At 28.7% G+C, this 14,846-nt stretch overlaps 1 protein-coding gene across 1 annotated transcript in view; it reads left to right on the forward strand.

The window, feature by feature from the left end:
• LOC100572768 overlaps nucleotides 1-11,336 on the forward strand; it is an 11,944-nt gene extending 608 nt beyond the window's left edge. Inside the window, exon 3 of the mRNA XM_003244692.4 lies at nucleotides 11,227-11,336. Within this exon, the coding sequence (XP_003244740.2) occupies nucleotides 11,227-11,336 (110 nt within the window). The remainder of the gene's footprint in view (nucleotides 1-11,226) is intronic.
• Nucleotides 11,337-14,846: the final 3,510 nt, after the last annotated feature.

Genomic DNA, 14,846 nt, shown 5'->3' on the forward strand with positions numbered 1-14,846 from the left:
TTGGCTGGCAGTAAAAAAAGAAAATTTAGATTTGTTATATAAATCATATTTTGGTTCCAGATTATATTATAATTTATTACCCATAAAAAAATTGTGCCAATAATTTTATGCCCCCCCCCCCCCCCAAAAAAAAAAATGTTTCACAGGTACACCACTGGGTCTATGTCAATAAAAAACATAAGCACTAATAAAAGTTAAAAAAAAAAAAAGATTTTATAAAATGTAATTTACAGTTATTGAATTAATTGTGTGGTGAATCTGAAATCGTAACACTTAACATTTTAAGGTAACAATAACAATCTGCTATTCCGTAATGGACAACTATAATAATGTTATTTATAATATACGCATAAAGATATTGTCATTTTTATTTTGATTTATTTTAAATATTTATAATCTATGCTGAATGTTGTTAATATAATACAATAAGTAATTTTGCTGTTAGTATGGTAATTAAAATAACATAAGAGATACGAATAAAGGCAATATCCATTGATATTACAGGAAAATAAAATATGTACTTATATATATAAATTATAAATTAGTTGAATATAAAATAATGCACAATATATTTAATATGCCTATTATATATATACCTGGAGTTATAACATAAATTATAATAAAAACAAGAAATGAGTTCAATTTTTTTTTTTTTTTAGTACCTACATTTTAATTTTGAATTATTATTTTATAACAATATTACATACATGTGAAATGTGTATTGATAATAATTAGTAATTACTTATGCATCATAGATATAATATTATATTGATGGTATTATACACATTGTTATTTATTTTTTGGAGTTATATTGTACTTATCAGTTACGGTCTGAATTTATATTATATTCACAGATACTATTGATAAATATCGGTATAGGTGTCACAATATTTTAACGTTGATACATAAATGTGAGTTGTGTAATTCGCTTTCATACATACGTCGTTCGTGTACAACATCCCCTTTAGTTGTCTCGTGTGTTAAGGTTAAGCATCATATTTCCAAGAACAAAAATTCCATTCTCCCAAGTTTTCATGATCGGCTCATCATAATATGTTGGTGGTATATGCGATATGCCATAATATCGTAAATTTGATTTTTAATGCCTTGAATACTTTCAGCGGTATATTATTATTATAGTCACCGTATTGATGCAAGTCCCTAGTCAGTAGTCGCTAAAATAAAATAACAATTAACAACCTACAGTTGTAATTCATATTATTATCATGCTCGTGTCTCAATTGCTAGAGATTACTTTTTGGCTGTTATTTATGGTACCTACCCCAATATTAACAAATGGTATAATACACCTTTTCGATTAGGTACTGAAAATAATCTCTTATACGGCTTTCCGATCACGAATAAAAATCGTTTACCTACTTATTGCTTATAATATTATACGATAATATTCTTATATAAATTGTATGCGATCATGCGCGTGCGCAAGTGTTTCCAAACTAGTTTCATGCACACACTGCAAACCAATAGTTTCGGTGTACTAAATTTGAAATATAGTACCAATTTCGAACACACAGCCGCCGTTAGTATAATAATAACAATACCGTTTCTGCAGCAGTGTCTGCTGACACATAAATCAAATTAATGGGTAACGCGGTGGCCGTTTAGAGAGTACATATTACACCACTACTGTAAACTTTGCTCGCTCTACCCTTCCACCACCCCACAACCCCGTGTAAACGCTACTTTTTCCCGTAAAATAGAAATTTTGCACGGATTCGTCTCTGCTACGGAGTAACTCTGCTGGTTAAGGTATCACCGACGAATTTGCTGCCGTTCAGGTCACACGTGGTGACCGCAACACCTTTGCTGCAGCAATACGACCACAACGTTTTCTCCAAAATTACTACAAAACTTTCAAGTTTTTAATTATTATATAAAACAACAAATTATGTATATTCAAGATGATTAAATTCACACTCATTCTATCCTTTAACTACCTATACATTTATTAAAATTATGATTTTTAGAAATTTTATGTATAAATACCCTTTTTTATTAAAAATATTTAATTACAACCTATATATCATCTGTACAATAAGTAATTTTGATTTAAGATATTTACATAGCGAGACTGATAGATAAGGGAGGGCACTCAGTAGTAAGTACCGTTTACACTATATTTTCAATCACATAGGTACTTTTTTTAAAATTATTATTCCATTTGAGTAGTGTGATCGGTGATACAAATATTTTTTTTTTCAAATGATAACCACACATTTTTACGATAAATTATGAAGCAGATTTTTTTATTAAAAATATGATGTTTGTATTGTCACAAATAAAATCATTTAATATCATGAACAATTAGTATTTTAAAATATGGATTTTAAGTATCCTAAACATCAAAAAATGTACGATTTAATGTAGGTAGCCATAATATACGTAACTTGTGATTGTTGTTATAATATTAAATTATTAGTATTGTAAGTGATGGTGAGTGACATTGACAGCTTTGTGGAATACGCCCCACCAACATACTATATTGTTGTAAGAGAAGTGCAAATATTTTTAAGAAAAAAAAATATGTATATAAATGTCTTAATTGACAGGGTGGGGGGTGACTCTGTATCACGAGTAATGGCCGTTATTACCTGCCCCACCCCGTAGATCTGTGCTGGCTACAACTCCTCGACTCTCATGCTGTGCCAATTTATAATATAATTATATTATTTTCACACTTATGCATACATATTATAATATTATAATGTCATATATTATGTTGTATTTAGTTTCTTGTACCAGAATTTAGAACCGGCAATCAGCTAGTCTTAAAAAATGGTATTAGTTCAGCTATGATGGATACAAAAATGAGCCACCTGATATTATTATATTAAGCATCTCAGTCTTTAAACAGAATTCATTTCTGTTCTGAAAACAAGTTGTAAAAATATAATATATTATAATATTATAACATTAGGTGTTCATAAATGCATACACACATATTAATTTAAATGAGTACAACGGTGAGTGCGCAGGTACCTACGCGCTGAATAAGTAATGCTGAAAATACATATTTAAAATATTAGGTACAATGTGGACATAGTTTAATATCATCCATTTCCCAAAACCAAGACTCTCATTGGTTAAAATTAATTAGTTCGAACCTCAAATAAAATATCAAACCTTATAATAATTTTATATAAACGCATGACTGGCGTTTACCAGTGAAACGTTTCGATTTCGTAATAACTTTAATAAGTAGGTAACAATTCTTATAGTGGTGCACATTATAATTATTGACTGGTTTGTAAACAACAACAAATAAGTACTCACTCAAATAGTTTAATACGCAGTATCTAATATTTAAAATAAAAAAACAATCTACCGTCGATGCTTTTTCTTTATTTAAATTAATATTTATTCTGTGGTCGTCAAGGTTTGGTGTGGTGTACTGGTGTATAAAAAATGTAATACGTTGCACACTTTAGTGTTTTCTTCCGAGAAACCACGTGAAATTCGCTTAAGGGCGGAATTCGCCTGTTTCCCCTCCCTGCATAATATTACTACACCCTTGTTTACCGATATTATTCACAAATACCTGCACAGTAAAATAAATGCCCCACAACATAATAATAATTGGCTACCACTTGTCTCCGCCGCCAAATGTCACGGTCGGATAGGATGCCGACGTATTTTCCGGCACAAACACCAGTAAACATAAACCACGATACCTATATACTTATAATGTACATATTATAATAATTGTCGTTCTGCTCATAATAAAAGCGTGTATAAAGTATATATTAAGAGGTATAAGTAAATGTTAGTAGACTTTGTTTTTGCGTATAACGTTGAATCGTGCGTGATAATACGATAAAAAAAATATATAATTAAAACTCAACTAAAATACTGTAAAAAGATTTTTGACGTCTACATCAGCATGAACTCCCATAGACATATTACAATATGTAACACGTTTATCGTATACTTTGATTAAAGTTAAAATTATATGAAAACCTAGGTAATAATTTCAATTTAACTATAACATTATCTGCACGTTTTGAACTTAATATGGTATATGCAAATAATGTGGGTAATATCTTTTGCATTTAAATCTAGAATAAAAATAAAATGTCTTTCTATTTGTCAAAAAATAAATAACACAATATTGTTATGCTATTGCTATAGTATTTATTATAACATAATCTTCAAAAGTCATAAAGGAGAGGTTCTCAATCACCGTGTCGTGACGTGTATTCCGAAAGAATGTTTTAATTTTCAATATACTATATTAAATAAAACTAACAAAAATACTAATGTATTATTAAACAGTTCACTTTAATCTTAACAATCTGACCAAAATGTATCCAATTGGTGATAACTTGAATATTTTCAACTCATGGTAGCTCATGGCGTTGGTTAATATGATTACATTTTTACAAATTTACCAAATGTTGATAAAACAATCATAAATAAGTATCTTACATGACATTCTTAGGGTTGGCACTCCCAGAAATTACCGTGAATTCACAAAAAGTTTAAGACTAGAAATTCACGGTGATACAAAAACTGTCAAAAATTACAATTTTTTTCATTCATTATCTTTTGTTATTTTAGAGACGTCTTTTGATTTATATATTTCTTTATATATTTTAATAATTTCCAAGGATGTCCATACCAGATTGTGTCCTGAGAATATCTACTAGGATTTCGTTATTTTTAGGCAATCTAATTCGTTATTATAAATTCTTATTGCATGGTTTGATATTTGATATTACCTTTTTACCCTCCCACTATTTATGTAACATACATGCTGAGTGTTTAATATTTTTTTAAATATTGAAGTAATAAAAAAAGGCTGATTTATCGTATAAATAATTGTATTGAATTTAAATTTGAATTATAATTAACAGTTGTAAAAGATTTGTTGAATTGTATCATTATTTTAGCAGTTACCTACAGTGATAATAATTGTTCAGTTATTAATGTTTTTTTATTAATTTAATAAAATCTCAGAAAATTGTAATTGGACTGATCAATTCCACCAATAAAGCATCGATCCTACCACCAAGGGTACTTTTGATATAAATATAATATTTAAAATTTAAACGAAATTCACCATTATTTAGTCTTATGATACGGAATTTGTTTCCACGATTTCTGTCCGATTCCCGTGCTTTCCACACGTCCCAGGGCGCCCATCCCTATGACACGACACGGGTTGTAGACGCTTATAAATACCTAATTCTATTATTACCCAGGGATTTATTGATTACATAAATAATTAATGCTACGAATAAAATTATTCACAATCAATACCGGTTACACGGCAAATTAACAAGTGTTAGGGTTTAAGCTCTCCCACCCACGTGTACCTACTACACTACGATTCTAAATCCGCCCATTATAATACGGTCGCGGGTATAATATTATAAATTCGAACGAAGACGTGCGATAAAATGTGCACACACACACACTAATATAATCTCTCCAGTATAATATTTTATATTATACACATATTATATGTATATATATTGTATAGCTGTAACATTATTATAACACGTTTATACATATATGTACAACATATAAGATACTTTACACGACGGTTATGTGCATGCGTCGTGTTAATATAATATTAGAACACGTCTACATACAATACGCTGCCAGTACATGGCTACGATATTATGTATATAATATTGTATTTAATATATACCTACACGCTGTGCGGATAAACACGTGTGCTACGAACAAACAAAATACGTACACGGCGCATATACATAATAAAATTATTATAGTAGGATATATTATTATTATATTTATATAATAATGTGTTCGCGCGCTGAAATATATGCATCATGCGTATGTATATATTATTATTATTATTATACCTCCTCCCGCGATTTATCCGACTTCAATGAAAATCCAACCTATCTACCGATAATATTAGATCGCCGAGATCCTTGCACGCGCGCACATCACACGCACAGGATTTTCGGAATTTGGGCGGCGTGTAAGCCACTCACGTAGTAACCATATACCTGCAGACACGCCGCACAGGTATATACCACGATGCAAGTGTATTATAAAGGATTAAGGCAATACCTCATATTATTATTACACTTGATATTATATATAAAAAATACACACGCGCAGAATATAATAATAATAATAATAATATCTTCCATTCAAAAATATATTAAACGATTTTTATCATAACAGACGCATATATTATTATGTCACTGTGGAGTGTAGAGCAACGACCTTAATGAATTTCCATATTTTTTCTGACCGTATTTATTGTATTCGTATTAAGTACATAATACATTTCACAACGTTTGTGATCAAATACTCACAATTTATAGTGCATTTTTTTAATTTTTTTGGGACATATTTTTGATTATGTTAGGAGAATATTTTAATTTTTGATGTACATTTGAATATGTTATCAAAAATTAAGGCATTTGGTTATTATTTTTATGAATCAAGGTCAACATTTATACATATTAAATTTTAATTAAGAATGAGATATAATATAATATATTGACTGTATTATTGTTTTTTTTATACTTATTATATAGGTAGAGGAAACTGTGTACAATTATACAGTTTCCATAAAATTATTTATTTCTACCAAAATCCAAAATTGTTTGCTTCGTTTACACTTTCAATTAGTAAAGTAAGTTGTTACCTTTAAAAATATATTATGTGCATTGAATCTTTATTTCCACATATGTTGTTGAATAAATATAAACATAGAAAAAAAATTTTAAAACTGTACCCGATACAGGGTACAATTTTAACAGTACTAGGGCCAAAATGTTAGTTACATACATATTTTTTTACTTTTTTATTGTTATAAAAGTATAAAACATATAAAATATATTAGTTACCTTGAATAAAATACAACATAACTTTGGTAAATGTATAACATAATATAAATTAAATGACATTACATAAAATAGGTGCAACAGTGTATCACATAAGGCGAATGTTATATTTGTACCCGATCGATATTTTTTGAAATACTAAACAATATTAGAAAAAATACTGACTAGTTAAAATATTCAGACCAGAACCAATAAAAGCTACATAACTTTTGGTGTAAATTGAAATAACTACAGCTAAACATATAATTAAAAATCTGTATACAAATAAAAAATCAAGTGTATAATTTTTATTTACAATCTGTTATCAAAAACAAATTTAATTTTTTTTTCAAACAGTTTTCTTGGTATCATAATTTTGATAAGGTAACATTGATTGTTTTACAGGGAGCATCGCAATTGTTTAATTGATTATTAAGCAACTTATTTCCTGTGTTATAATTGTACCATTTTACAATTTTACACAGTCTCAACTACATAAAAATAAAATAAAAGTAAAATAATTAAAACAAATTACAATATAGAAAATATTTAAAGGACAAATTACATTTTTTAGACCTGTTTTAGTATCTGCTTGATAAAAAATAATATTTTATTAATAAAATATTTAATGAAAAAATTTTAATTTTTTAGTATAATATTAAGGATGTGTAATTTTTTTGTAGGGCATATTTAACTGCATATTTTTAATTTTTTGCTGCATAAGTGAATATTTTTAAATACATATTTAATGGTTATTTAGTACATATAAGTCCTTGCTCTAAATCCTAATATATGTATATTATACACCTATACCTAGGGAAAGGTTCTGCTTCAGGGGCCAACACCCCACCCTGTCCCCTTACTGATTTCCTTTGTGAAAATGCATTTATCAAAAATGCACCCTTTCTTTGTAAACGTAATTTTAGGAGAATACTTATTAGCACCTCTGAAATTAAATTCTGTATGTGCCACTTTACGTTCGTGAGGTGTGTAATATTCAACCCCTCATTTTATCATAGTGCTATTAAATAAACTATATAATGTGGACAACCGGACAATCTGTTTTCCCTTACAACAATTAAACAAAAATTCAATATAATATTTCTGGCTACTCTGTAGTATGTATCACATAACAGGTGTTTGTGAACGTCTTATACCGAGATCGAGTAAAAATAATAATCATACAGGGTGATTCATCAATCATGCTCAACCCCTTTTTTCTTTTATAATGCAGTTATTGTAAATTCGATTTTTGGAACCTTTAAATAATATATTATGCTTACTTAAGAACATAATATTTTGGAATAACAGATATTTTTTTTGTACCATAAATTGTCTTGTGGCGAAACAAATATTTGAGTAAAACAAAACACTTAACATTTTTCATCTATTATATACATATTATTTTTAAATTATATATCTGAATATAAATTACAAATAGCAGTTTCCGAGCTATTAAATATTATGTAATATCAATACCAAAAACTTAATAAAATCAATTTAATTTAAATCCCTAAACGCAGTACTGCTATTTTAGTCTACCAAAACACAACTTATACCATGACTAAATTGAAGAGGCTACAACAGATGTAATACTTCGTAATAAAATAATGGTAAAAAAAAACAATTAATATAATAAAATCTGTTACCTATTATGAGTAAAAATGAATGCATTTCGATTATTTTTAAAACAGAATATGCTTTAAAGTTGCTATCGTGTAAAATGGAGTCTAGATAAATATTTGAACTAGTTTATGACAAAAGAGACTTGAATTTTCATTTAAATATTTATATTTGCACTTTATAAAATTGCGAATTGCGTTTTTTCAAATTACTATGTGTAATTATTTATTTAGAAATTTCTTTCTAAGAGAATCAGTATAACTCCAAAAACCACTTATGGAAATAAATATTGTATAAGTTGTATAAGTAAAGAAGTGTATTAGTTGCTTTCTAGCATGTTATTATGACATCCACTTTTTGTCAAATTAGGAATGTACTTTATAAATTATAAATTGTAATTATACTGCAGTTGTTTTTTATTTTTGAGAGACAGATGTTTAATCTAAATTGAACATATAAATTAATGCATCGCCTAATATTAACTGCATGAAAACTTGTTCAGATATTAAAAATGTATGTAAGCTATATGTATGCTGTATACTTGATAGGTACAAAGAATTAAAACTATTTGTGTACCAAAAAAAAAACATTCTCCATACTACACATTACTGTAATAACAAACACTTAATTGTTCGTTATCACCTAGACAATTTACTTGAAATATCTTTATTTTTGAGCTATATTGTACATAATAATTAACCATAACCTGATAACGGAAGTCGCTGATTTGTGGTTTTCAACAAACCATCGTGAGTCGGTTTAAACCCCCTTAGGGATGTCTAAAAATTATTTACTTATTTATTTATTTTTATTTTTTACTTTACTTTACTTTTAACACTAATGGTCGATGCTATTTCGTAACTAGACTTTAACAGTTTAGTAAATGAATATACATATTATACATTAATCGTACAAATAATATCATTTTATACAATGGCGTTGAGAAATATCAAACGGAATTTATATTGACTATTATTATGACGCTGTAGAATAAAAAAATGCACATTATTTAATAACTAATATTACGGTTCAATCACAATATAATTTAATAGTTTATTAAATTGTTTACATCAAATCGAAACGAAGTTTTAATATTTTATTAAAAGCTTATAAATAGGTATGTGAGCTAAATTTATACCAAGTTAATTTTTAATAAAATATTATAATTACATTTTATTCGTTGCATCATGATATTGTTTTTAAAAAATTTAAATCACGCGATCATGTATTTTTTTAACAGGGTCGTAAGGTCACTTGTATATATTAAAGGCGACTAAATTCACATTGTTTTTACTGCATTATACTACTGCCTATTCTTAGTCTATGTGTACGTCGTGTATATTTTATATTAAGCGCATAGCACTTGCATTGTTAGAAATCAAATTATCTTTCTTAGCTGCATAATATGTGTTTTAGTTTTAGCGAAATATTACGTTTTATGATTATACTATTATATATCGTGTTGTTTATTTTATATTTCCTCCGTCCGCATTATAATATAATCCTCATTTGACAATGTGTATTATATCTTAGTTAATACTTAGGGTAGACTGATAGATCTTGTCAGTATCAGTTTTTGATGATATTAGTGGTATTTTCTGTTAAATATAAACTATTTACGCATTATCGTCAAATTTGTTGATGTAAATTGTACGATAACTCGAAGGTAATATTATAAAATAATATTTATGTAATGGCATGTAATACATTTTAGAGTGAGTCGAGCTTTTTTATATTTGTAAACTACAATTTTGACTGTGATATGTAGCAAACCATGTTATTATAATAATCTAAAAAACGATTGCTTTCCTTCAAATTATGTTTCTTACAATTTTAATTTGACAAAAATAATGACTTCGTGTCAAAAAAAATTTAATATAAAATATAATATGTTCATGTCCCAGTGTGAACCCAAGAAATTTAATATCGTGTTATGTTTTGTGTACGGAATAGTGACGATTTTATTTTACTAATAAAAGTGTTTTACTTTCTTTCAGATTATTTAATGCAACGGACGTAATTTATACGTATGCAACAGACTTGATGAGACATTCGTTATTTTACAAAGTTAAAACTATTAATGATTCTAATATTTGTCAAATTATATTTTGTACAGAGTTAATATTATAATGTTCAGTAGACCTCTCGATAAGTTCAAATTTGGTTACCTATTTGGAAAGATTAAAGTGTTGATGAAATACGTATGCTTATAATTTCGGAAAAAAAAATAGTTCTGCACCCGATAATTTTAAAATACATAAAAAATATAACTTACAGACATTCGTTTGTTGACAATCATAATATCATTATTACATGCGTAATTATTACACTGTACGACCATTGGACGACTGCTATTAATAACGAAATCAACGATATATTAACGATATATATAACCGCACTGTGTGTATCGTACGATAAAAGCTCCGTAGAAAGCTTTATAAATATAATATACATTATAAAATGCACTCAAAGCAGGACAAGGCGGAAGAATGACTCATTTCATCGAGCTGTCTGCAGCGATAATATACTTTTCGGTGTGCCTCGTGTGCACGAGGGTGCCCCAAGATTGATATACGACGGCGGATGTCGTTCAAAGGACGTCGCCTCTGACTGTACACGGAATTCAATAAATTACACAGTACATCCGGGATGGACTAGCGCACAGTGCATTTAAGTTTTCGCTGTTCCGATAACACTCGGAAGAGAAAAGAAAACGACTGTCGTAAAGTAAAATAATATAAGCATACATAATTATTATACCACTTATATTATATAGGGTACGATACTGATAGGCACTATTGGAAAGGAGTATGGAAATCTGATTGCGGTGCTACATCTCAAACCGTTCGAAAGACACAGCAACCGAACATTAAAGTAACATGCTAAATCCAGTGTAGACGTATCGCTCGGATGGGAGCAAGTCAAAGGAGGGTAATAATATGATTTCCTCCTCCCTCGTCGTCTGTATGTCGTCTTACTTAATCAGTGACATCAAGCATAATACATAACATAAACCAACGGTTTTGGGTTTTTAGTCCTCAGATATGTACGCTCAGTCTTTTCCCATTTCGCCACTCTTCCGATACTCCCGAATTTGCCACGGACTCAATCTGAAAAAAGTTAAATAAATTATAGCCTCAAGGCGCCCGGCGCCTATGCCATTTTGTCCTCAAAAATACACCCTGTGGGAATAACAATACCGCCTTGTAGTATCAACCAAAATTCATATTTATTTTTTTAATTTCTAGAGGGAAATATTCTACAGCCCACATCGTTCTCTATTTTTCAATATATTATTCTCAAACTTTATAATATGTCTAAAAAAATTCAAGATAAAAAGCATTTTTTAAAACATTTTTTAATACAATTATTTGAAATAAAACACAACATCAGAGATCGATGCAGGCTATACAATGTCTTCTTCTTCCAGATAAAAAAATAGTCATTAAAATCTGACAATTTCACAAAGCTTGAGAGTTATTCCCGTAAAGTCGTTTTTTTCGATATAATCACCCTATTAATCCCCCAAAATAGGTATCCGGTAGTAGATTAGCGGGAAAGTCTTATAATATTTAGGTAGCAATTAAGATATGAAATTAAATTTTCAAATTTTATAGAATTTTGGAAAATTTGAAAAACTGGCACCGGTACCCTTAATTAAGCATGTCAGTTAATTTTGAAAAATTCAGTACAAATATTTTATTATAATATTAAACATTTATAAATGTTATATACTTATTATATTGAACATTAACTAAATGGTTAAATAGTTGGCAGAAAAATGTTATAGTAGTGTACAAGACATACCACAATATTATAATGTGATTGCTTGGTTATTTTTTCGGTTAGATTAGGTGCTATGCCACAATGGCTTTCTGATTTACGGTTTTCCAATCGATACAATTGATATGTCAATAAATTATTTATCATATATAATTGTATGAGAAAAAAATTAACGTTTATAAAAATATTTTATTATGAAGTAAAATAATAATAATAAAGTAGGTATGTCGGTACAATTTAACGATAATAATATAAGATACAACGACTCCCCGAGGAATTCTTTGTGTTATGATCAATGATATACTATAAATATATACATAGATCATCCATCGTTGTCAAAACGCGTATATGGTATAGAAAATTCCGTAGAATGCATGGGGCTATAGCTAAAACTTTACTTAGACCCGTACCCATCCGTAATAATAATATCGAACGCTGAATAACGCGGCGGACCGGATAATATATTTTTTGGAGCGATATTAAAATATCGTCGCTTTCGAGCGGAAAATCGGCCGTCGAAATCGAGCAGGATTTAAAATGGCTACCGGCCTCGTATTTATTTTTATATTTTTTTCAGCAGCTCCCTATTTCCCACCACCTTTCGAAAACGGCCCTTTCTAATCCTCATACTTCTGTGAAATGTAAACGTGTATATAACAAGTATAATATATTATATATATATATAGGTAAACAGGTCTTCGCGACACTTGTGTGTCGAAGAGGCTAAATATATACCAGCAGGAACCGGGTCCAGTAACGTATTTCATGCCATAAATATACGGACCGGAAGCATAGTGCAAGCACAAAACTATGAAAACATTCATTTCATTCAAACTTTTTAAAACTAAAAATATGCAACTCAATTGTTTTGAAACTTAATTTAACATTTATTTATTCCATTCACACAATCATTTTAAAACAATTGTCTATATTATATACCCACTCCATAGCTATATAATAATATTATTACTGTTATTATTATTATTATTATGGAAACAAGACCCTGCTTTTTTTTTGTAGTAGACTTTTATTTTAATCACAAAATGTTTATTACAGTTCAATTATGATTATAATGATTTTTGTATTAAGGCTATTAAACCTGTAAATTGTAAAAATATAACTATGAATATGACTATGTTTAGACCGTATAAAAAACTATACAAAATTTTTTTTTTTATTGTATTTACTAACAAATAGAAGTGTTTTTTTTTTATAAACAGTAACTAGGTAATCAAACTATTTCGGATTTTCAGTATAAAACAAGGAATGAAATAGCCTGATTAAATTATGCAATGATGCCAAAGCTACAAATATTATCAAAAAAATTAGAATCTTGACTTACCTTGTAGAACTGATTATCCAAGGCCCACGAAGTTAGCCACCCAAAATCAAAATATTCGACTGAGATGTTCTCGATATTTAAAAGGTATATCATATTAAAATAGTATTTATCGATATTCGTGAATACGTATAAGAATTGATATTGGTAACATGTAAGTTCAGTAGTTTTTCACGAACCACAAAAGTTTGAATCGTGAGAAACTTCTTCAAAATGTATGCGTCATAGTGTTCAAGTGTTTGGCCGTGCTTGAATATTGTATGCAATTTAATAGTATATATTTTAAACATAAATTCCTCAATAATTATAAGTCACCTTTACCTTAATTAACCGTTCAAAGTAAATTGGCCGCTCTGGATAGAACTTTTTGAACGCAAAAAAATGTGCGCCATGTTTCATAGAGCTTTTTGAACTTTGACTGCGTGAAAAATTCGTGTAATTCAAAGTGTATAAATCACCCCTCTATTATGTGCCCCTAACGATAAGTTAGCAGCGTCAGTAAACAATGACATAAACAATAAATATAAAGAGCTTTATGTATTAAAATAATACAATAAAAACTCAACTCTAAATTTGAAATACCTAGGTAACTATTATTAATATTACATCATTAGATTTTTTTATTATATGATTTAGGCAGGTTCCTTGACGAAAATCGACCTAAAAGTTTATTTTAAATGTTTTTGTATCCTAGAGGTAATTATTATTGTAATTCCCGTGTGGGTAACGTTTTACGAGACCGAAATTATAAATTTTAGTATTCATTAATATATTCGACTGGCCACCTCTGACATATTTTGAAACAACAAAAAGAACAACAATAACAATTATTATAGTTATACATAAATATATTATATACCATACACGGTATACATGTACGATGTACGTGAGACAGCTGCATATTAGCTCAGATATAATAATTTATGTAACTATTTTGTTATTTATTTTCTGGTGAAACAGCTTTTTCGGAGTGCTTGCCTTTGACATGTACCACGTACCACAAGCGTGTGTGAGAAATGCTGTTACTCGTTTCTATAGTATTATTGTCAATATAGTCACTAGCCATTGGTATATGCATAAGATTATCATATATACACATTAATAATATAATATGTATATAACTATGAACTATATAATATCTTATAATAATATATAAAAATTATAAATAATATGTGAAAATTGACCGGCTTAAGAGGACGTCGTACCCGCATGTGTTGTCTCCGACTTATAAACGTACGACATAGCAAATTTTCGTTCGCTAGTTTCAATTAGGG

The sequence above is a fragment of the Acyrthosiphon pisum genome, chromosome X, assembly GCF_005508785.2.
Source record: "Acyrthosiphon pisum isolate AL4f chromosome X, pea_aphid_22Mar2018_4r6ur, whole genome shotgun sequence".
NCBI lineage: Eukaryota > Metazoa > Arthropoda > Insecta > Hemiptera > Aphididae > Acyrthosiphon > Acyrthosiphon pisum.